Raw genomic sequence first — 26115 nt, 5'->3', positions numbered from 1 at the left:
TGATGTGGTCATTGATGTCAAATGAGATGTCATCAGTGATGTCATCAGTGATGTCATTTGAGATGTCATCAGTGATGTCATCAGTGATGTCACTGACCCATGTCATGAATGATGTAATATGTGACATGATCAGCAGTGGATTGCGGGTGCGCAATATATAGTTAGTGCAACTAACTATATATGGAATTTCAATGGTTTTGTGTGAGTAAAATAAGGTTTTTTAAATGCTAATTCCTAACTATATATGGTCTATAACCTATGGTTTTTTCAGTGAATTTTCAAGGTTTTGTAAATGCTAATTCCTAACTATATATGGTCTATAACCTATGGTTTTTTCAGTGAATTTCAATGGTTTTTTAATAGCAAATATCATAAGCTGTCGAATGTCAAGTACGTGGTAAGTGAAAACATTTTCGTGTTTATGCACACTGATCTGCTTTGAATGGTGCCCCCCCCCCCTCATTTCTATTAGGAGTACTCTCTCTTTGCAGATAGTGAAAGGTAGTTAACGCAGGCCTTTGCCCCCGTTGTAATCCGTCGTGCCTGCTTCTCTCTCCATTTGATTGATTGTTATCCAAGTATTTACTGTTTTAGAATTAGTTCTCTTTGGTTCATTCTCTATTTACAAACAAACACAGAGTCGCAATACTCTGTTTAGTCTTTGCAGATAACGAAAAATCGTGTAAAAAAAAAGAAAAGGAATCGAGCAAAATCAGTAGGCCACTAATGGGATCTCTTTTTGACCTCGCTAAAATAGAAACATTAGGAACAACCCCTCATGACAAATACAAAACTAGTGAGATGAACTGAACTCCACACAATGATGGCTGCAAAACAGCTCGGCTCCGCCACCCACCCCGCCCAAAATAACGATAAAGAGCGGCTGCCATGATTGGTTGCGGAATGGCCACAACGGAGCTACGAAATGGTGCTGCTCTCATGCTAACCCCAGCTTCGGTCTGAAACATCCAGAAACACTGTAGACTACCAATTCGATCAGTTCCGGTAGCGCCCCAATGTAACCCGGTAGAGAAGAACTAGCCCTCCCCTCTTTGACTGATGGTTCTTGTTGCCTGTCCCTTCTGTTGTCATTTAACAGAACTATTTAGCCTGCTGAAAGGGGTTGTGTTTCGACCGCTGGTTGGTGGAGACATTTTGACTATATTCTGGACCTGCGTTGTCGCGTAATGCGTCATATGACGCGCCGCGTTAGCGCATCCGGAAGTCATCCGGGGCGCGCAGCGCGTAACGTAAGCATAACAAGTCATGTGACTTGTTAATAAAACTTTTCATTGGTTCATTTTACTTTTCTTATTCTAATGATGAAAGCCTTGGTCATATCACCTAAAAATTACGCTTTTAATTACTTCCGAACATTATTTTCTCTTAAATATATGTTATAATGTTCCAGGCTAATGTACTTTCCCGGAAATTTTACAACTGTCCTGCAAGTAAAATATATTCTTTTTTCGAGAAAAAGAGCGTTTCTTCGTCCCATGACGGAGCCGTTGAGCAAAAGAGGGTCGACCTGCTGTCTTAGTCGCCGATACGCCTGAATATGAGATTCTTATCGATCACTTTATGTTGCAGGAATAGAAAACACAACAGCCCTTGACCATTTATCTTTACTGCGTTCCTTCGTATTATACCTTTTACCCTTCATGTAATTGGTCTGCTTTATTTCACTTGCCTTTTAATGATTCTAAAACAGTGACTATTATTAAAAACTTTACCAATGTATACACTACTACCATGTTTTCTTTTAAAAACCTTTATTGTGAAAATTTCATTATACAAATACGAGCCTATAACCACGTGGGCCTGCCACGGAGCAAACTGTAATCGTATATGATGAATAGACATTTACACTGTAGAGGAACGTAACGGGCGGGCCATTAGGTTGCAAAAACTAAGGTGTCTAACAGTTACGGAATCGGTGGACGTACATTTTATAATTAAAATACGACAGGGCCAGTTACAATAAAATTATCTAGATATACATTTGCGGGCAAGTACCATGGGTGACGTTAATTCGAATTTTCAACAGTACAGTAATCAATAACACATCAGAACTTAATATCAATAGGGATGTCGAAATATTCAATCAATTCTCGTCCCCGCCCGCCATGTGCTTCAAAACTGCATACGTATCTCGTGATTTCAAGGTTCTGCAACCAGTACACAACAAGGAGTTACGAGTCCCATTTATTCCGGCGCCATTTTGGGCGAGGACGGGCAGGTCCAGGATATAGTCAAAATGTCTCTACCAACCATCGACTATGATGATGTTCATATGCTGTATTTATTAGAGTAACACTCATCTGCCCACATGAAATTAATTTACCACAATCTAAACATGTCATTTTAATCTTTCCAAAGTTCTTCTAAATATTTGGGACCGTTTCCCTTGCCTCTGAAGCTCTCAGTGCCACTTCTTTGATGAATGTACTAGCAGGTCAGGGGTTCTCCTCCAAATCTCTCTTTTATGCAGCACTATAATTAATTGGTGCCACCTCTCCATATGACGATGCATGGTATAGTTACCACAACTATATATTTTTTCGGTTCCTCTGGAGAGTTCATCGTGGCAGATGAAGCGTGTAACATACCGGGCATTTACCTTTTTTTGCATGTACAGGAAAGGAAAAAAAAATCGAGCGTTCGAGTTCTTAGGTGTCCCAGGGCCATTTTAGTGGACCAGGCCCAAATCCAAAGAACAGCTATCTCACAGGCTAATGGGGCGACCCACGCCGAGTTTCAGCATTGTAGGATGACCACACAAGTACAGCAACTTGCTAGACATCACCTCGGTGCCATCCGGATCTCGGCGCCCCACTGCAGATGAAGTGCCTCTCAACTATGAAACCACCACGGTGACATCCGGATCTTGGCGCGTTGTGCTGCCTTCGGCCTATTCGCACATCGGTCCGCTACTGACGCCATCTCACAGGCTAATGGGGTGACCCACGCCGAGTTTCAGCATTGTAGGATGACCACACCAACTTGCTAGACATCACCTCGGTGCCATCCGAATCTTGGCATCTCAACGCCTAGTGGTATCTTCCATACAGAAAATATTGTTACGCTGCCTTTGGCCCCATTCGCACATCAGTCCGCAACTTAGACATCACCTCGATGCCATCCGGATCTTGGCATCTCAGCGCCTTGTGGTGTCAGTCAGAAAATATTGTTGCGCTGCCTTTGGCCCCATTCGCACATCAGTCCGCTACTGACACCATCTCACAGGCCAATAGGGCGCCCCACGCCGACTTTTACCATTGTACGATGGCCACACCAGTGGCACAACTTGCTAGACATCACCTCGGTGCCATCCGAATCTTGGCATCTCAACGCCTAGTGGTATCTTCCATACAGAAAATCTTGTTACGCTACCTTTGGCCCCATTCGCACATCGGTCCGCAACTTAGACATCACCTCGGTGCCATCCGGATCTTGGCATCTCAGCGCCTTGTGGTGTATTCTCTTCAGAAAATATTGTTGAGCTGCCTTTGGCCCCATTCGCACATCGGTCCGCAACTTACACATCACCTCGGTGCCATCCGGATCTTGGCATCTCAGCGCCTTGTGGTGTCTTCTACTCCGAAAATATAGTAGAAAATATTGTTGCGCTGCCTTTGGCCCCATTCACACATCAGTCCGCTACTGACACCATCTCACAGGCCAACAGGGCGCCCCACGCCGACTTTTACCATTGTACGATGGCCACACCAGTGCCACAACTTGCTAGACACCACCTCGGTGCCATCCGGATCTTGGCATCTCAGCGCCTTGTGGTGTCTTCAAATCAGAAAATATTGTTGCGCTGCCTTTGGCCCCATTCGCACATCGGTCCGCTACTGACGCCATCTCACAGGCCAACGGGGCGCCCCACGCCGACTTTCAGCATTGTAGGATGGCCACACCAGTGCGGCAACTTACTAGACACCACCTCGGTGCCATCCGGATCTTGGCGCGTTGTGCTGCCTTCGGCCTATTCGCACATCGGTCCGCTACTGACGCAAACTCACAGGCCAACGGGGCGCCCCACGCCGACTTTCAGCATTGTAGGATGGCCACACCAGTGCGGCAACTTACTAGACACCACCTCGGTGCCATCCGGATCTTGGCGCGTTGTGCTGCATTCGGCCTATTCGCACATCGGTCCGCTACTGACGCAAACTCACAGGCCAACGGGGCGCCCCACGCCGACTTTCAGCATTGTTGGATGGCCACACCAGTGCGGCAACTTACTAGACACCACCTCGGTGCCATCCGGATCTTGGCGCGTTGTGCTGCCTTCGGCCTATTCGCACATCGGTCCGCTACTGACGCAAACTCACAGGCCAACGGGGCGCCCCACGCCGACTTTCAGCATTGTAGGATGGCCACACCAGTGCTGCAACTTGCTGGACACCACCTCGGTGCCATCCGGATCTTGGCGCGTTGTGTTGCCTTCGGCCTATTCGCACATCGGTCCGCTACTGACGCCGCCTCACGTGCCAACGTATTTTCTCCGCATTTTATACCCTATGCCGCATAACAGGTCATGTGACTTGTTTATAAAACTTTTCATTGGTTCATTTTACTTTTGGTTTCCTAATGATGGAAGGCATGATCATGTGACCTAAAAACAACACTTTTCATAGGATGAAAACTTTTTTTTTTTCCCAAACGATGAAAGCCCCACCTTGTTTCTGGATGTTTCAGACTGAAGCTGGCGTCAGCATGAAAGCACCACCATCTCGTGGCTCCGTCGTGGTCATTCCGCGAGCAATCATGGCAGCCGCTCCCCACCAGAAGCCTGCAGGAGTCGGAGCCCCCAAAACTTTTGATGAATTCTCAAGGCGGAGGGGACGCTTTCGAGAATGGGGTCCAAGACCTAGCAGACATGCGTCCGATTTCCAAGGTGTCCCAGGGCCATTTCAGTGGACCAGGCCCAAAAAGGAAACAGCCTGCCGCCATTTTGAGAGTCCTGTGACAGCCGCCTATCGCTGCACCGCAAGAGTGGGCGCAACTCAGCTGAATTGCGGCTTTTGACACAGTGGACCAAAAACGGACGGAATGGCAACTGAAACGGTAAAGGGGCGCCCCACTACAACAGATGACACTCCACCTGGAGAGGCCCGTTCACGCCGCCTCCCCCGGGGCGCTCCACGCCGTTATTCGGAGCAGCATTGTAGGATACCAAAACCAGTGCGGCAACTTACTGGACATCACCTTGGTGCCATCGTTCTGCTGCCTTGGAACTATTCGCGCAACAGTTTGCTACTGATGACCCACCCCCCGCGACGCCCCATGCCGTTATTTGCTGGGTGGCAACTTACTAGACATCACTTTCGTGTCATCTAGATTTCGGCGCGTTCTGCTGCCTTGGAACTATTCGCACAACAGTTTGCTACTGATGACCCACCCCCCGCGACGCCCCACGCCGGAAATCTGGACGTTGTGCTGCGTTGGGACTATTCGCAGAGCCGACCGCTACTTCGTTGTTTTTCCCTAAAAATGTTTATATGTTATTACTATTTTTGTTTTCTTGTATATATTTATAAATTATTAAAGTTTTATAATCTTACTACTTTGTCGGAGTGCTATATATTTTTAATGTGACACATAATTGTAAAAACTTTGATGTACAAACAGTCATCCCTGGAATCTTCCGCTTCAGGCTCGGTCCCCTCCCCAATCACAATACAGGATGGTTTTCAGATAATAGCAACGCTTCTGCTGTGACGGATCTCATCGAGTGTGGGCCTTGATCTACTATAACTCCTTTGAAGAGGGGTGATTCTTTACAGCTGTGGCCATAAACTACATCTGCAGGGCTAGCTGATACCCTAGGACCAGCCTGGACAATCGGACACAGAGGAAAAGGAGTGTCAGAGGGTGCGGTAGTGAATAGGGCGAAAGGGAGGTGTCGGGCGGGCACAGGGTGTGATTCTCAGGGAACAGCAGCGCAGATGGGGGAGGTTTATTACCCATGCATAAGACAGAGAGCGGGGGTGACCACTGCCTGGGGGAGATGCTTGCGAGGGTGGGGAGCCATGCTAAGGATCGACAGCGTGCACAGAGTGGGTCTGGTCAAGGCATCTAAAATGGCTGCCGTGCACGACAAAAGTGTGGCATTTGAAAAAAGACAAGATGGCGCAGACAATGTTTTTCAACACTTCCTGATTTCCTTCGAATCGAACGTTAACAGACGTTGGGGCATATTACCAAAGTTAAGCGATATTTATCCCTAACGATGCTTAGCAACGATTTTTTTACCGTCAGAAATTATCGCAGATAAACCTTGCTATTATCAAGGTTTATCGGAAATACGATAAAAAACGACCGCAATGCATTAATATCGCTGAAAACTCAGCGATATTCATGCATTACCGAGCTAATGCTCTTAGCCATGTTATCCACCTCCCATTGGATAACATGGCTAAGAACTGCTCAGGGCAGGTGGTAGCTTTTGGAGATATTCGCCCTTATCTCGAATATTTCCAAAAGTTGATAATAGGAGATAGCGATGTTAGCGACTGTTTCCAGTCGCTAACATCTTGGCATGCCCACTTTGCATGTCATTAGTGATAAATATCACTCACATGCAAAGTGGGGCCCAAGATGGTCGCTATCTTCTACTAGCCGTCGCTAACTGGTGTTAGCAACAGCTAGGTAATACACATATAATTTTATCTCCGCGAAGCGGAGCGCTGTTACAGATATATATCTTGTTTCTGAACGTTAATTTCTCAAAATGCACTGAAGCACATATATTGAGACCTAGCAAAGGCACATCGGGCTACCAGTCCCTACAATTTTGCCAAGTTTCATGCAAATCCATTCAGCTGTTCGATCCTACCGAGAGACAAGATGGCGGCCGCTACGGACTGTTTGGAATGTTTACAGACACCGGAGAGCCAATCAGCTTCGCTTCGCAAAGCTCCGTAACGCGAAAAGTACGCGAAGCGGTGCGCTGTTACAGATATATACCTTTTTTTGAACGTTAATTTCTCAAAATCCACTGGAGCACATATATTGAGATCTAGCAAAGGCACATCGGGCTACCAGTCCCTACAATTTTGCCAAGTTTCGTGCAAATCCATTCAGCTGTTCGATTATTATTATTTTTATTTTTTTTTGCCCCGCGGGGCCCTTTTAAAACCTCCACATCAAACCTAGGGGGTGAGCGACAATGTACTATGCCCCCTTATGGTCATTTGCCCCTTCGCTTTGGCCTCCTCTTGTCTCTCGATCCTACCGAGAGACAAGATGGCGGCCGCTACGGACTGTTTGGAATGTTGACAGACGCCGGAGAACCAATCAGCTTCGCTTCACAAAGCTCCGTTGCGCGAAAAGTACGCGTAGCGGAGCGCTGCCCAGTCCGCTGCTACAGATATATATCTTTTTTTGAACATTAATTTCTCAAAATCCACTGAAGCACATATATTGAGACCTACAAAAGGCACATCGGGCTACCAGTCCCTACAATTTTGCCAAGTTTCGTGCAAATCCATTCAGCCGTTCGGGCTAAAAGTGAGGCCAACCGCCCTATGGAAATTAACATGGGAAAAACGCGTTTTGGGACCCCCCTTTTTTCTCGGCCCCCCCTTGACGAACCCCCCCAAAATTTTCAGGGGCTGCTCAGAAACAAAATGTGCCATTTTCCTGAAAATTTCAGCCAATTCCGTCCACAAACGCCAAAGTTATTAGACATAGAATTTTCAAAAAACCCATAGAGAAAAAATCCTAACTATATATACCTACTGGCGACCGCCAGTAGGTAATATATATATATATATATATATATATATATATCCAGCAATAACAGGGCGTGGGGGTCGCGCCCACTGTGGATTACTAGGGAAGGACTACATCACCCAGCAGGCCTTGTATGAGGCCACGCCCACCTGAGCAGGGGATGAATATGGAGTGCTTCCCAGTGAGCGCCCTCAGCCAGCATTTGCCTATCTACGCCACTGAAGAAAGGTACTACACCTGAAACGCGTCTGGCGTTTTGCTATGCGGACATTGAAGATTCATGAACTGCGCCTGCTGGCAGGCTGTTTTCCAATAAAGTGGGCTTTGAAACTGACCTTCGTGAGGCGTCATTACCATATGGGACCCTGTTATTGCTGGATATATATATATATATATATATTACCTACTGGCGGTCGCCAGTAGGTATATATAGTTAGGATTTTTTTCCTATGGGATTTTTGAAAATTCTATGTCGAATAACTTTGGCGTTTGAGGATGGAATTGGCTGAAATTTTCAGAAAAATTGAGCATTTTGTTTCTGAGCAGCCCCTGCAAATTTGGGGGTGTTTTGTCAAGGGGGGGCCGAGAAAAAAGGGGGGTCCCAAAACGCGTTTTTCCCATGCAATTTTCCATAGGGCGGTTGGACTCACTTTTAGCTCGAACGGCTGAATGGATTTACACGAAACTTGGCAAAATTGTAGATATTGTTTGGCCGATGTGCCTTTGCTAGGTCTCAATATATGTGCTCCAGTGGATTTTGATAAATTAACGTTCAAAAAAATATATATATCTGTAACAGCGCTCCGGTTAGCGCCCCGGTTCGCGTACCTGACGCGTAACGGAACTTCGCGAAGCGAAGCTGATTGGCTCTCCGGTGTCTGCCAACATTCTAAACAGTCCGGAGCGGCCGCCATCTTGTCTCTCGGTAGGATCGAGAGACAAGAGGTGAAGAAAAACGAAGGGGGAAATTAATGAAAGGGGGCAAGGTAGACCACTCCTGACCCCCTAGGATTGATGAGGGGGCAATAAAAGTTCCCGCGGGGCAAAAAATAAAAAAAATAAAAATTTCAGTTTTTTCGCGGTAGAGGCGCGCCCCGGTTCGCGGACCGGGAAGCTAACCGATAGCGTAACGGGAGTCCGCCATCAATTTCTTTTTTGTTTCGCTTCCGGTTCGCGTACCGGCGCGCGAACCGGGAAGCGAATCAAAAGAAATAGAGGTTGCCAGAGTGCTAAACATTCTAGCAATTTTTTATAAAGGGGAGGTAGTTCTGAAAAGAACTTTTTTTTAATTGTTTTTGTTGTTTTATATTTTTTTTATTATTTTTCTGAACGGTTTTATATTTTTTTGTTTTTTTGGGGGGGGGGGAAACGAAAATCATTGATTATAATGGGCATAACAGGAGCAACAAAAAAAAAAAGATAATTTACTTTCTGGGGCGTTTTGGACATTTATGATTTTCAATTGCTACGTTGATCAAATTTATGCTACTCTCCTTGTAGCAAATTAATTGGCCGCAATAAATGCACACATGCTTCACTTCCCCGAACTTCAACTGGATGTTGGGGACCATCTCCCTCGCCTCTGGTACCGTCACTGCCTCTCCAGATGATGTACTGGCCACAGGAGGGGGGTTTTCCTGCAGGTGACGTACCTGCGCAGCACTATAATTTATAGGGTGCCACCTCTCCATATGCCGATGCATAGTGTAATTGCCATAGCTGTACTTCTTATCAGTCCCTCTGGACAGATTTTTTTTACAGATGAGACAAGTAACGTAGCGGGCATTAACTTTTTTTTGGCCCTGGGGAAATGAGTAAAATTGCCAGATGTAATCTTCTTTTACATGGGACCTCCTTGGTTCTTCAGGCAAAAACTGCCTCCCCCCTTGCTCCTCTTCCTCTTCTTCCTCTTCTTCCTCCTCTTGATTGATGATTACCTGAGGAGGTGGTCCTCTCTTCCTAGGAGGTGGTGGTGGTGGTGGGGGTGCACCAGCTGCAGCTACTAATGAAGCCATTGCTTATTAGTCAAAATAGGTCTTCCTCTAACAAAGTTGAAAGTCAAAGTGAGAAAAAAGGTGGGGGCTTTCATCATTTGGGAAAAAAAATGTTCTAAACCAATGAAAAGTGTTATTTTTAGGTCACATGACCTAGCCTTACATCATTAGGAAACCAAAAGTGAAATGAACCAATGAAAAGTTTTATTAACAAGTCACATGGCCTGTTACGCTTACGTTACGCGCTGCGCGCCACGCCCCGGATCGCTTCCGGGGAGCTGCGCTTCGTGCCTCGGTTCGTGCTCCGGAGCACTTCCGGGTGCGCTAACGCGGCGCGTCATAAGACGCATTACGCGAGAACGCCATACGTCGCGCTTACGCGATGCGTCACGATGTTGTTTTCTAACGCGGCAGTTGCGCAAACAGAACGTTTACCGGTTCGCGGACCGGGTCGCGGCACCAAATTGAGCTAACCGGAAGCTACCCGGTTCGCGGACCGGGAGCGAAGCAAAAAAAAATAATAAAAAAAATACATTAAAAAATTGTATTAAAAACATATAAAATATATTTTTCGATTTAAAGAAGAATACATTTTAAAGCTTTTGATATTTGCTATTAAAAAACCATTGAAATTCACTGAAAAAACCATAGGTTATAGACCATATATAGTTAGGAATTAGCATTTACAAAACCTTGGAAATTCACTGAAAAAACCATAGGTTATAGACCATATATAGTTAGGAATTAGCATTTACAAAACCTATCTTTACTCACACAAAACCATTGAAATTCACATATATAGTTAGTTGTACTAACTATATATCGCGCACCCGCAATCCACTGCTGATCATGTCACATATTACATCATTCATGACATGGTCAGTGACATCACTGATGACATCACTGATGACATCTCAAATGACATCACTGATGACATCTCAAATGACATCACTGATTTCATCACTGATGACAACATCCAGTGACTGTGTATTTCTGTAAAGTTAAAATATGTCTTACATATTGAAGAATGAGTGGATGTATAAGTGTCTGGATGAAGGATTTAGTAGGTGCATGACTGACTGTATGAGTGAGTGATTAAATGTGTCTCACTGAGTGCATGGGTTAGTGACTAAACTGTCTTAATTTGTGCATCATTATGTCTGTTGTTCTGTAAACTGCTGCATGTGTTGATCAGTAGCTATATGAGTAACTATATGGGTTATTGATTGGTTGCCCAAGTATTTGTATGGGAGACTGAGTGTGTGTGTGGGTGGCTGGGAGGTGTATGACTCTGTGCATAGATGTGTGAGCAGTTGATTCACTAGATGTATGGGTTCGAAAGTGCATGTGGAAACAGCTGTATGGGCGGTTGACTGTGTGCATGAGTGTATTGGTGAGTGAATGGATATCTCAGTGCTACATGTCAAAGTAAGTACATATGTAAAACACAGTACATGTGAGAGTTGACATATATAAATAACTGTGCATAAGAGCCAGTGAATGTGTGAGTGGCTGTATGGATCATTCTGAAATTGTATCAGGGATTGTATAAGAGAGTAAATATGTGTTAGTATCTGTTTGAATAAGTAAGGTGTGTATAACTGTATAGTTGAGAAAATGGAGGTGTGATTGATTCTTTGCATGACTGAGTAGGTGTGTGAGTAACTCCATGGATGAGTGACAGTCTGTGAGTGTCTGTTTACACTGAGTGTATCTAAGGTTATATTAGAGTCTGAAGAGGTTCATCGTATTATCACATGAATAATGTCATCAGTGATGTGCTCAGTAATGTCATCAGTGATGTCATCAGTGATGTCAGTTGAGATGTCATCAGTGATGTCATCAGTGATGTCATTTGAGATGTCATCAGTGATGTCATCCGTGATGTCACTGACCATGTCATGAATGATGTAATATGTGACATTATCAGCAGTGGATTGCGGGTGCGCGATATATAGTTAGTACAACTAACTATACATGCGAATTTCAATGGTTTTGTGTGAGTAAAATAAGGTTTTGTAAATGCTAATTCCTAACTATATATGGTCTATAACCTATGGTTTTTTCAGTGAATTTTCAAGGTTTTGTAAATGCTAATTCCTAACTATATATGGTCTATAACCTATGGTTTTTTCAGTGAATATATATATATATATACACACACACACACACACACACACACACACACATACATGCATATATAATTGTATTACTTGTAATAAGCCCAGAAGAAGGGTGTGATTGACCCCCCTTCATAATTAAAATGAAAGCCTCGGGAGGTGGAGGTCCCTGGGGCTCCGAGGAAGCCCAGGAGGGGGATCCGAGCGCCCCCCTCCATTATAAGAATAAATTCCCAGGGAGGTGGTGGCCTCTGGAGCTCTAAGAGCCTTAGGAAGAGTGGCCCTGTGCGCCCTCTCCTTTTAAAAAAATGCCCCTGGAACCTGGCCCACCCGGGGGCTCATTTCAAAACAAGCGCGGGTGAATGCGCTTGCTTTTTGAAAACAAATTGCTGTGAATTCATGGATACACCGCAATTTTGAGTCAAGATTGAAAAGAAAATGTTTTAAACCCCAGTGGTGTCCCTCTGGGACCCCACCACCACATCTAGGGGATCAGGGTGTTCCTACCCTCCCCCTTTTCTATATTTTTCATGTTGTTTGTGGAAAACCTGAGTCCCAAGATGGCTGCCAACGGTTTGAACTGTTGGCGGCCAATTAAATTATAGCACGGAGGATCCACACCCATAAAAATACAAATTTGGATTTTGGTTGCTTTTTCTAAAACTACTGAATGGACTTACACCAAACTACAAAAGGGCACTACTATCAACCAAGATCTAGTTTTCTTCCAAATCTGGTGTAATTCCATTAAGTGGTTCGGGCTGTAGTCGTGTTAAAAAATCCTATGGGAATTAACTTGGAGAAAACGCATTTTGGTACCCCCCTTTTCTTGAACCTGCTTGACGAATCACCCCAAAACTGTAAAAACAGTAGCTGAAGTGACAAGCAAATTAGTTTTGAAAATGTAATGGAAATTTGTCAAATGACTCCAAAGTTAATGGCAAAACAAAAAAACACTTATCCTATGGAAACTAAGTCCTAACTATAACTACCTACTGGTAGGTAGTGTATATGTATAATATATTTATATAGCGCTTCCACTGGGAATTATGGAAGGACTATCGTATCCAGAATGCTGTGCTGCTAGCCACGCCCTGGTTGGCAGGTGACATCGATTCAAATTGGGAAATTGTTAGCGCTTGGGCTAGAGAACACACACAACGCCACTGAGGAAGGGAACAGGTGGTTCCTGAAACGCGTCTGGCGAGGAGAAAACGAGATTGGGACTCTCCGAGTTGGTAACTGTCAACATGATTCCATTAACTTTGAAACATTAAACTCCAGTGGTTCTCTTCAAAATTGGGTCTCCTGTTTCTTTTGGAGATATATATATATATATATACATACATATATATATATATATATATATATATATATATATATATATATATATATATATATATATATATATATATATATATATATATATATATATATATATATATATATATATATATATATTCCAAGAACTCCACTGTTGCTTGGCGCTTCAAGTATTGAAGAAAGGAGCATGGACCACAACTTTGTGTTCGTATGTTTATAACTTGATGTATGGATTTGATCTATGTAGATGTTTACGAATCAATGTGATGTTCTATAGCCTCATAGGGTTTACTTGACCAGTCAACACTCTGTGCAAACAAATGTGCAGATGAAGTGCAAATCGCAATATATATTTGACAAAAGCCGTTGTCAATAGTTATTAAATAACTAAAAAATGGTGAATTAAAAAAACAGGATAAAAGCCTTTAGCTTGTTAGGACTTCTGTGTTTTTGGTGTTTACTATGGTTATTTGTACAAGAAGCTTATATGTGTAGAGAAACAGATCTATGTCAGGGTACGAACATTTGTACTTGCATATTAGAGACGTATACAGATCTTCTGTTACATTCAGGCCATTGGGACTTTTGGAATCCAATTACAAGATGTAACGGGTTTCTAGTTTTCATAGGCTTCTTTCCTTGTCTCCACCTCTTCTATTGAAAGGTACACAGTCAATTATAAAGTATTTCAGATGTTTGGGGTCTGACTGATGGTGTTCCTTAAAATGACGGGCGACTGGATGCACCGGATCTTGATTGCTATTGATATGTTGCAAGATCCTCATGTGCCCCTGCAGCTTGGTACTTCCCCAGTACTGAAGCCCACAGGGGCACTCGAGGACATATACAGCAAATTCAGTCCTACAAGACAAAGCTCTATTATTGACTTGCTCTTGCCCGCTGAAGGCAGTTTTATATGTCAGGGTGTTGGTGCCTTTTCTTTGGCTTAACCAATTGCCTTTTGGTTTGTCTATTGGATTGTTTTGAACCAGCCTATCCTTCATATTGGGGGCTCTTTTGTTGGTAACTGAGAGCTTTGTGGGTAGTATATGGCCTAGGACAGGGTCATTTTTAACCAACGGCCAATTTCTTTGGAAGATGCGGTTGATTTCTTTGCTCTAAATACTGTATCCCACTATCATCCGAAATCCCTCATTGGCTGTACTCTTTGACTTGAATGGTGAACTGAGGGCCTCATCAGTTGTACCTGATGTGTCAAGCTTTAGGAGCGTATCCCTGTTAACCAACCCACTTTTCAATATGGCGGCATCTATACACCTTTTAGTATAGCCCCGTTCAAGGAACCTTGATCAAGTGTTTTGTTTGGCCTTCTGTAGTTCACCTGCAGTGCTACAAATTCTTTTCAGTCTAATCATTTCCCCATAGGGGATACTCTGGATAAGGTGTCTTGGGTGTAGACTGGTCGCGTGCAACACTGAATTCACTACTGTAGGTTTTCTGTGTATTTGTGTCTTAATGTTCCCTTTTTCTATGTACACCTCTACATCCAGGAAAATGACCTTTTCTGCACTGATGTTAGCAGTAAACTGCAAATTAATGTCATTTTGGTTCAATTCATCGATAAACATTTTAGCCTCTACTTCAGAGCCATTCCAGTTGAAAAACAAATCATCAATATAGCGCCACCAACATTTCACATTTTGTTTCAGGGTGTTTGGGAATTTCCTATGTAGGACCAGTTTCTCCCACCAACCCAAGTGATGACAGGCGTAGCTGGGGGAGAAACTGGCCCCCATAGCAACTCCCCGTAATTGTGGGTAGAGAACACTCTAAAATAAAAAAAATATTGTTATTGAGGCAAAAATCAATCATGTCAATAAGCATTTTGTTGTGTTGTTCATGTACAGCTGATCTTTTTCTAAGATAATGTTTCACTGCCCTCAAACCATATTTGTGGCTAATGCTCATGTAGAGAGCTGTGATGTCCATTGTTATCAATAAAAATTCGTTTTGCCATTCAAAATCTTTATTTTTGCCAAAAAGTCGCCGGTATCCTTTAAGTATGAGGGCAAAGTTTGAAGAAACTCTTGAAAAAAATAGTCTATATATTGTGATGTATTTTCAGTTAGACTATTGTTGGCGGAAATAATGGGGCGTCTAGGCGGTTTAGTTGGATTCTTGTGAAGTTTGGGTATATAGTATATTACTGGAGTTGTCGGTGTGTTTCTGAGAAAACAGTATTCATCCTTGTTAATTAACCCCAAGCTTCTCCAGGCCATCAATTTGCTATAATAGCTATCGTATGTTGCTTTCAGCATGGATTGGTCACTTCTACGATAGCATTAGCGATCCGTCAGTTGTTCTAGCCCCTCTTTAATTTAATCCTCCTTAGCCCAAATTACCAAATTGACACCTTTGTCGGCATTCCTTATGATGATATCTTTATTGTTCGATAGGTTTTTCATCAGTTGTTGATACTTTATTTCCTGTTTGTTCTTTTGAGTCTTTTTGGTATCTTTGATTTTGTTGACTTTATCATTCAGCTGTTTCAATCCCATTATGACCTGCTCATGATATAAATCGATGGCGTCCCTCGGCATGATTGGAACGTATGATGAACGTGGTTTGAATTTCGTACTTTATAATGCGCCCTTAGTAATAGTCGTAGTGGTTGCATCTTGATCCCCCGGTCCTGTCGTTGCTTCTGCCAGTGTCTGGAGATCCCTAAAGAGCGTCATGTCATCATTTGATAAGCCAAACATAGGTGGAGAACAAGTAAGGGGAGGCGATTTATCAACATCCGCATTATTATCTTTATTGGTTGTGCCTTTAATAGGATGATATTTTTTGAGTTTTAGTTTTCTGATAGTTTTGAAAATATCCATTCTGGTTGCGGCATAGTCAAACAAGCTTTCAGGTTAAAACGAAAGTCCCAACGACAGTAGTTGCAATTCGGCTTTATTGAGTGCTATTTTTGATAAAGTTGTCACTGTGATGTTCCTGGCATTACCCTGATCATTACTCATTTCCGATTCCATCGCGTGTTTGGTATAACCTGGTTGTTTCTCCCTTGGTTTGCCCTTCTCCTTTCTCGTCGTTTGCAGGTATTTTTGTTTGTTGTCTTTTTGGTTGCAGTGTTTGTTTCCGCTCCTCGACTAAAAAATCTAATTCTTCTGCGAATGAAATTGCGACTGGGACTCTTTTGTCCCTGGTCTCACCCTCGGTTTTGCTTTCAATAGCTGAGCTTAAATCAGAAGTGGACGAATCAGCACGTTTGGACCCTTTGTTGCCTCTTGATAGAGTTTTGGAGGCGCCACTATATTTAGATATCTTCATGTTTTCGTACTTTTTTGCAAAAAGTGAAGATGCGTCCACATTCATAATCTGCTTTATATCGGTGATATTTGTACGTCTTCCTCTCCCTTATTTTGTCCTCTTCCTTTTTTAGTCATTGTGTCATCTCGTCTCATAATTTCTTGCATCATCACTTTAGCCCATGGCTCCTATTTCTATATTCAGGGCGTCTATTTGCTCTTGCAGTTTCAGTCGATCTGACTCCGAATATTTGACTAACAAAATTACCAGTCTCTTTGATGATGTGGAGTAGTGTGGCTCACTGGTTAGAGGCGGCAGACCCGGAAGCAAAGAACGGCCCTGGACCAGGGTTCAATTCCCGACGCGACAGGGTCGTGGACCAGGGTCAGCGGACTCGATAATTCTCGCCTCGGTGCCTACTCTAACCAGGGATCACACTCGGCAACTCTGGGCATTAGCTTGCCTCATCTCTACAACGGCCCCCCACATTCGTCAGGGATGCCTGGTTTCACCTTGGAGATACCCAGTAGGGACCATCTCACAGGGATAGCCAGGACGGGTTCCCCAGCGGTCTACAGCGCCACGACGCCTCAGGGCAGCGGTGCGCTTTACAAGACACATACAATACAATGATTCGAGGTTGGTCTCAGCCCATTCTTTTATCATCTGTGGGTCTGGTGTCTCGTAACTGGGTACAATTAATATTCGTAAGCCACGTGGGATCCTCCCACATCGAGGTATCGCTGGAGGGAGCGGTCTTCCCACCACTTGCTCTGTTCGCTCTTCATTCGTTTTTCCAAGCAGCAGTATCGTTTTCGGCGCATTCAAATGAGCGAACATTGCCGCTGCAGCTGCCTCGCGGTCTCTTAGCACGTCGGCCGACATAGCTTGAGGTTTGTATATTTTTACTGAATATGTGACTAGAGGGCAGATGCTTTGCTTGTCATAAGTCTGTGTTGGCAAAGCTGTTCTCTAGTCCTTCGCACACCCCTCTACCCAGCGTGTTCGCGTTACCGCTGATCCTACCTTCAGCCGGTGTCAGTACTCCTCGGGTCCTCCGACACGAGTCCGTCCTGCCTTGCCTTGCTCTCCTGTAGGTATCAGCATCTCCGTTGCTGGGGGGCTGGACACCGTGAAATCCCCCTGGATTGTGGGAAATGGTGTCTGTTACAAGACGGCATCCTCTTTGCGTGCTGCCAGCCCAATGTCGAAGGGGGGTCCGTGTGCAACTGGAGAAGACAAGAACCGGTTTCAAATATTCCAAGAACTCCACTGCAGCTTGGCGCTTCAAGTATTGAAGAAAAGAGCACGGACCACAATTTTGGGGCATTCAATCAATTTATTTACCTCAAGGTAAATCTGCCAAAATGCGTTTCGGCTCCCAAGAGCCTTGATCACATGACACGCATGGAAGTCAGCTGACCATTATATATATATATATATATATATATATATATATATATATATATATATATATATATATACAAACACTGTTTGCCTGTTGAAAGAGGGCCGCACAAAGGTGAATATAGTACGCCTTTATTCTGGTTGCAGGAAACAACGGGAACAGCTTGATGCATCGCAGAAAGTACGAGTCACGCCCGACGCGTTTCATGTAAATCACTTCTTCAGGGGCTTCGTGCTCTTGACTGAGTTCAACCCACGGCATTTAAATAGTTCATTATCCCGCCCCAGTGGGCGTGGCCACTCCTGTGGCATGATGGTCGTTGTAGTTCTACTCATGTGAGTTTGCCGCGGTGATCTCTATTCAGTCATAAATTATAACCAAGTGGGTTGCGAGAAGCATATGGGCATGTTCACGCTGTGTCTCATCTCCTGACACCAGCTTCACCCTTCCTTACGCCAATGCATCGTGTGGCACACCAGCAGGACTGCACAAAAGCGCAGCGGGGCTCTCTTGCGACTCAGGCTGGGCCGCCAAGAACTATACAAACACTGTTTGCCTGTTGAAAGAGGGTCGCACAAAGGTGAATATAGTACGCCTTTATTCTGGTTGCAGGAAACAACGGGAACAGCTTGATGCCTCGCAGAAAGTACGAGTCACGCCCGATGCGTTTCATGTAAATCACTTCTTCAGGGGCTTCGTGCTCTTGACTGAGTTCAACCCACGGCATTTAAATAGTTCATTATCCCGCCCCAGTGGGCGTGGCCACTCCTGTGGCATGATGGTCGTTGTAGTTCTACTCATGTGAGTTTGCCGCGGTGATCTCTGTTCAGTCATAAATTATAACCAAGTGGGTTGCGAGAAGGATATGGGCATGTTCACACTGTGTCTCATCTCCTGACACCGGCTTCACCCTTCCTTACGCCAATGCGTCGTGTGGCACACCAGCAGGACTGCACAACAGCGCAGCGGGGCTTTCTTGCGACTCAGGCTGGGCCGCCAAGAACTATACAAACACTGTTTGCCTGTTGAAAGAGGGCCGCACAAAGGTGAATATAGTACGCCTTTATTCTGGTTGCAGGAAACAACGGGAACAGCTTGATGCCTCGCAGAAAGTACGAGTCACGCCCGACGCGTTTCATGTAAATCACTTCTTCAGGGGCTTCGTGCTCTTGACTGAGTTCAACCCACGGCATTTAAATAGTTCATTATCCCGCCCCAGTGGGCGTGGCCACTCCTGTGGCATGATAGTCGTTGTAGTTCTACTCATGTGAGTTTGCCGCGGTAATCTCTGTTCAGTCATAAATTATAACCAAGTGGGTTGCGAGAAGCATATGGGCATGTTCACGCTGTGTCTCATCTCCTGACACCGGCTTCACCCTTCCTTACGCCAATGCGTCGTGTGGCACACCAGCAGGACTGCACAACAGCGCAGCGGGGCTTTCTTGCGACTCAGGCTGGGCCGCCAAGAACTATACAAACACTGTTTGCCTGTTGAAGAGGGCCGCACAAAGGTGAATATAGTACGCCTTTATTCTGGTTGCAGGAAACAACGGGAACAGCTTGATGCCTCGCAGAAAGTACGAGTCACGCCCAACGCATTTCATGTAAATCACTTCTCAGGGGCTTCGTGCTCTTGACTGAGTTCAACCCACGGCATTTAAATAGCTCATTATCCCGCCCCAGTGGGCGTGGCCACTCCTGTGGCATGATGGTCGTTGTAGTTCTACTCATGTGAGTTAACCGCGGTGATCTCTGTTCAGCCATAAATTATAAGCAAGTGGGTTGCGAGAAGCATATGGGCATGTTCACGCTGTGTCTCATCTCCTGACACCGGCTTCATATATATATATATATATAGTGGGGGTTTCATTTATCATATATATACTTCCCTTGCACTGAAAGGCATGCGTGGTGAAGGTATATGAGTGGTTAAGGCATGCTTTGTAAAGGCAATGAATGGTAAAGGCATTACGTACTAAAGGAAGCATAGTAGAGGCATGCATAGTAAACCCATAGACTGTGATGTCATACAAACCTCCAGAATATCTCATTTACATAAAAAACGAACTTTATCACCCTGAGTCCATAAGAGCAATGATTTCCTGCAACTAAGGGAACGTTTAAGAAAAGTACAAACATAAAACAGACCTCAAGGGAGTTAGGTATTTGTAAAAAATAACAGTGTATTCTGCATCTTGTCAGAGTACTCCTTTATGTAGTCTTACATGCCTTTGTGAATCAACCCAGAAAGTCCAGCTCCCTATTAGTAAAACTGCAAAGGAGAATCAGGGCCAGATGTGCGACCCTTTTTTGAGGACGCAAACAGGAGATCCTCCCGTTTGCGGCCGCAAAAAAGGGTAACAACATGTACAAATGCTATTTTGCGAGTCACTGATTCGCAAAATAGCATTTGTGACTCTCGCAATTAGGAAGGGGTGTCCCTTCCTAATTGCGAGTCAACATGCTATGTACTAACGTTTTGTGGCCGCATTTGCGGACTGCAAAACACTCGCCGTTTACCACCTACTTCAAGTAGGTGGTAAACCACTCGCAAAGGGGAAGGGGTCCCCAGGGGACCCCTAACCCCTTGTGAGTATGTGGGAAAATACTTTTTGAGAGTAAGTAGTGGTCCCAGAGACCACAGCCTGCCAGGTGGCTACTGGGTCTCCTCTCACCTAGTGACGCGTTTCCTGAAAAGTGTGCCATCTGGCTATGCCATAGTGCACTATTCTAGATACATTCAAAATGTTGGGACCGTTCCTCAGCTGCCAAGAACTCAGTAGCCCACCCTAGAGGTGTGACTACCTGTGTGATACATGCCTACAGAAAAAAACAGTTTGGGGACGTATTTTCCATCCTTCTCCATGTCTCCAACTTGTCTGCAGGAACAAAAGGCATCCTGCCAGGGAGTGTTGCAGGAGGCCCTTCAAAGGCAACTTCCCTTTTGAAGCTTGCCTTTTGGGCTAATATCCAGAGTGGTCTTCCTGGGCGAGGGGGTAACACCTCACTCTGCGGCAACAACCTTTGATCCTTAGCCGGGAGTCATTCATATGTCTAGCGCATTGATGCCTTTAGGCATTTGTGTGCTTTTAAACCCCCCCCCAAATCAGTAAAATCAAATCCCCAGGCGGACAGAAAGTTGTCTGTGTGCTAAGGCCTCTGTGAGACCACTGGACTAGGTTTACACAGAATGGTAGCTTTCTAAAAGTTGCTTAACCTTAAAAGTGTCATAAATCTTGACTTGGCATCAAGTTCGATTTATTGCTATTATTAATTTGATACCTTACAGTACCTAGTTATGTAGTCCTACTCAGAGGTTTGCTAGGCTGTGATACCAACCGTTATCCCTGTGTTAGCCAATGGGAATACTAACTTTTCCCCAGCAAAACGACAATTTTGAAGTGTTGCTGTTAAGACACTTGAACGTTATATGTCTAACTCAACAAAATTCAGCTCCCTGCCATAGGATTTCATAGGCCTTACTTAGGGGAGTCTTACATATAAGGTGAAGGGAATGGTGGCTTGGCCATTGGTTTCAATAGCAAAGTCGTAATAGTAGTGTACAGACTGCCCTTCCACTCTGCAGCGGGAGGCTGGGAGCCATTTTGTCCTTTGTCACACTCAGGGTGGCACAACCAGTGCTGCAGCCCTGTGTGGAATGTCTGTTTTACATGCCCTAAATACAATATAATAGGAACTTATAAATAACTCAGTCCATACCAATTGAGTAGAGCCAAAATCAACATACTTTTGCTAAAGGGTTAAGAACACTGGCACTGAGGTCTGCTTAGCAGGCCTCAGTACACTCTCAGAGTCGAAAAACCAGCAGCATCAGTCCACAAATGTGGGGGTGAACATGCAAAAAGAGGCATTTCCTAATAGCAACTCTTATAGAAGGCTTCTAAAAAATCTTGGGGCACTTTGTTCCAACAAATTAAAACTAGTCCCTTTTAACACACTTACTTACTAAATGTTACCCATGCTAAAAGAGCATGCACCTTTCAAAACATGCAATGATTTTTCATTCCACAAAAATGGTGCAGATATTCTCAACAAGTCTGCTACCAGTGGCTTTACAACAATATACTTATTTTCAATGAAGAAGACTCTTACCTCCGCAGATTTTTCCTTCAATATCTACACACTGCCGGTCATCGCATTCACAGTTTTTACCATGGACTCTGCTATCTCCTGGTGGGAAGCAAGTGCACTGGCCACACTCACATTTTCCTAGGGATAGAGTGTAAATAAAAAAGGTCAGAACATTTCCGTCTCAGAGGACATGTTGGTACACTCTGAACATGAACAGAAATAAACACGACTCACAGACATCAAATGCAGTGAACAAGTCCACATGTCAATGAGCATAATCATCTTCAGCAGTCCTCTATAAGTGAACCTTTAGACAATAACATATTGTATTAAGCAACAACTGAAACAGTCATGTGTCTATTTGTATTCTGGTACACACCACAGTACAAATATTGTTGTCCTACATTCTCACGTATTATCCTCTCACCACCAGTATGGAACCACGAAGGTGCAGATTAGCATAAGTGATGAATGATATGAATAAGCTACTATTTTATTTTGTTACAGTGAATAACAATTCAAAAATTGTTAGCTGTCTAGAAAAGGATGTTTAATTAATTGGTCATTCTAGTGTCACTTACTTATTCTAATGTCTACTCCAAAATCTCTTTGGAGAAATGAAAACAATCGAAAATACTGTCTGTGAATACATTCAGGATCGAAATATCATATCGAGTGACAACATGTCTCTTTTCTGGACTGGGAGGATAACAAATGATGATTTGGGTGACCCTATGTGTTAAGGTGTGTTTGTTGCTCAAGTCAGCCTATAGTGTGCCAGTGCTACATCTTAGTAGATATGGTGCTGTCCTACTCTCTCCGTTTCATGCGACACACCACAGCAACTATGGTTTCTGTGCTACAGTGTATGACTAGATTGTAACATTGCCCAAAGATTGGCTGAAATACACAAAGTCCGAAATAGCAAGAGGATGTTTGTATTAAGATTGTTATGATGTTCTGTGGGTATAGCCTCATTTGTTCAGCCCGGGGAAAAGGAAATTTCATCTGGAGGATGGGGGACGACTTGGCGCTGGCTCCCATTTTGCCCCTTCCCTCCTCTGCAGTAGAGTAAGACAATTTCTCCCATGCCAAGGGATGTGCTGGGTGGGTAGTGTATTGTGAAGAGAAAGCAGATCACGAAGAGAAGTAGGCTTAAAGAAAATCTTCCAACGTCTTCTCATCCATTCTGCTTTTCTATTCTTATTAGTTGTAGTAAGATAGTAGTATTAGTGGTCATAGTATTAGCAGTAGCAGTAGTAGCAATGGTAGGAGTAAAAAGAGTAGTAGTAGTAGGAACAAAAGTTTTCATGCTATCTTTGTCATTGAAGATAAAGATAACATTTATGATACCACTACTGATCCTACTCCTACTGCTGATCAAATAAAAGCTATACCTACTTATTTATTGATTTATTTATTTATAGAGTTTTATCTAGCACGATCTAGACCCGTGAGGGTATCAGAGTGCTTTACAAAAGTTACATTATAAGAAAAGTTGCACGTATTTGTTGTTAGTTGTTGTTGAAGGTCATGATTGTGTTAGTCATTCTCGATTAGAGATCAACACAGCTCTTGGTTGATGAGTAGCTTCTGGTTGGTATCAACTTGCATCAGGGCTGGGATCAGGAGAGAGTTTTATTCATCAGAGGTAGTTAGACTTCATTTTTGAATGAAGTGGTGGTGGAGGGGTTCATTTTGATTGCTTGGGGCAGGGCATTCCATATCCTGGGTGCTAGGCTAGAGAAGGTGTGTGTGTAGGTTTTCTTTTTCCAAAATGTTTGTGGTTTCAATAGCAGAGTTTTGCTATTGCCTACTAATTCGAGTTTATTGGCTAGATACTTTGGCATATTGAGGTGCAAGGCTTTATGTGACTAATACTAATAACACTGCTACTACATAGAAAAATATTAATACTAAAATATTAATAAGTAAAAAACAACAACAGTAATAATAGTAATAACAATATGCCTAATTATAACTAAAAGTATCATCATGAAAATGTATACCTCATCGAATTATTACAGCCCGGAAGTGGCACTGACATCATCATTACATCATAATTTCTGCTGCCAGCTCAGAAGACCCTGTATCTCTGTATGCAAGTCTGCAATGTGCAGTATGTGCCCTGCAGATTTGTACCTAGTGTAACAAAATGTGCAGGTACTAAATGCACAGACGGAATATGGTACGGTGAGCTATGGAGGGAATATGGAGGGCAGCTTAGGTGTTGTGTTCTCGATAATGCACTTTGCATAGCAAAGTATTCGATGTTCATTGCAGCTATGAGTAGGTTCCAACTGCGCACATAGCTGACATGTAAAGTGCATTGTTTGACCTTATGCACAGTACCCATGTAGGTGACAGAGAGAGTATAATGTTTGATTGATGGGACCTGAGCCATGTGGGTGAGAGAAAAAAAGCAGCTTTTGATCTGAGGGACTATGCCCACAAGGGTGATGCTTTTAATTTGGATTTCAAGAACTTCCAACAACCTTTTCACTGCAATAGAGATCAGTATGAAAGGCATTATGAAGCAAGGCACTATTAAAGGCTACCAAACTAGTGATTGACTTACTGGATCCCAAGAAGCACACTTCTGTGAGAGTGTTGCTTGACACAGATTTTGGCCCACAATCATTGCTACACATTTGTATTTCCCAGCTACAGAACAATGTCGGCAACCAAACACTTATGTGGACTACAGAGGGATGTTGGTGGTACTGTCCCCACACCTTCTCAGCTGAGGAGCAGTGCCTGTTTTCTGTTCAGAATGCAGAGGAAGTGTGCAACGCTACTGAGAAAGATCCTTCTCTGGCAGGTTACCCAAGGCTCTCTGTTACTAATGTATGACCCCAATGCAGTCCTATTAAGAAGTAGACATCTGACGTGAAGACAGCCAGTACTCTAAAGAAGACGCAAAGTTTTGGATATGTACTCCTTCACACTGGCTTTTTTGTTCCTTGGAAAGCTGAGGTCACCACTGGATTATACAACAGTGACCAGAAACAGATGTCTGCCGTCTAATTATGTTTCACCTATTCACTTGACCAGATTTGGGCTTACCCGCCATTACACTGACAACACTCCCTGTAGACTATCGGAGCTAAGGACCCAGATGAAGAAGGTTTTGAAACTCCTTGCTTAAGAGAGTTCTTCAACAGTATCTGGGGACACACAGTTATTTTGGAGGAGAAGCGAAAGCGAAGAGATGCCACTAATGCATCCACTGGCCTTCCTCTAGCCCCAGCTTTTTGTCCTGTCTTTCAGTGGTCACCAACCCCCAGCCAGCCCTTTTGATCTGATGGGCATAATCCTGTATGAACAGTTCTGCAGACGTGCTCAGGACAGGTGTCAGACACAGAGAAATGCAAGCACTGGGATCATCCCATACAGAACTGTCATTACGTTTCTCTGTGAATTCCTGTTGCCCTTCGGTCTCAGAAGCAACCTAAGAGTGCAAATACTCATCCACGAAACCAATTGATCAACACTGTGAGAGACAGAGTGGTTAAATATGCCAGAAAGTGTCCCTTTTTTTAAAACAGTCAGAAAACTGTAATCCTCTGACATCACAAGAGCTCATATTTGGGACTGTTTGGATTTCACAAATCATCTCCAACCTATACCTGGAAACTAACTCTAGCCACACAGACCCTCATTAAGAGTAGACTCTTAATTCTAATGCGGAAACAGTTACCAGTGCCTTCTGAATTATGTGATTCACAAGAAGATCTTGGATCTCTTTATTCTCAAAGCGAGATGTTGGCTGCTGAAAACAGTTGAAATCTCCTCGATAAAGTCTGGTGGGAATGAGGAATTACTGGGGGAATTGGACACAGAATTAGTGATTCCCCAAGTAAGTTCATTTTTCTTAGTGGATCTTTAGAGTCCAAATAATAGTGGGCTGAATCTTCCCTACCACCAGAATTACTTTTGCCCTTGGTATTGGTAACTCTGGGGGTAGGGTAATATCAGACCATTTTCTGGCTTGTTTGTAACAAGGGCCATATAGTCAAGACCCACTATGTTGTCATCCATGTAGAAATAGGGACAATAATGACACAGTCATAAGTCTTATAAGGTACCTTCACACATTTTTTATTTGAAATTTCGGAGATCCAACCGTGCTATAACTAGCACCAGGGATGCTGGT

General features: G+C 43.8%; 1 protein-coding gene across 1 annotated transcript in view; it reads right to left on the bottom strand.

The window, feature by feature from the left end:
* The window catches only part of ITGBL1 (integrin subunit beta like 1), a 1428718-nt gene that overhangs the window by 207227 nt on the left and 1195376 nt on the right, over positions 1–26115 (bottom strand). The window contains exon 8 of the mRNA XM_078657627.1: positions 21981–22097. Coding sequence (XP_078513753.1) covers positions 21981–22097 — 117 coding nt within the window. The remainder of the gene's footprint in view (positions 1–21980; positions 22098–26115) is intronic.

The sequence above is a fragment of the Lissotriton helveticus genome, chromosome 8 (genome assembly GCF_964261635.1).
Source record: "Lissotriton helveticus chromosome 8, aLisHel1.1, whole genome shotgun sequence".
NCBI classification, from domain to species: domain Eukaryota; kingdom Metazoa; phylum Chordata; class Amphibia; order Caudata; family Salamandridae; genus Lissotriton; species Lissotriton helveticus.
The sequence above is the reverse complement of the archived record's forward strand: the minus strand, read 5'-3'. Positions and strand labels throughout refer to the sequence as shown.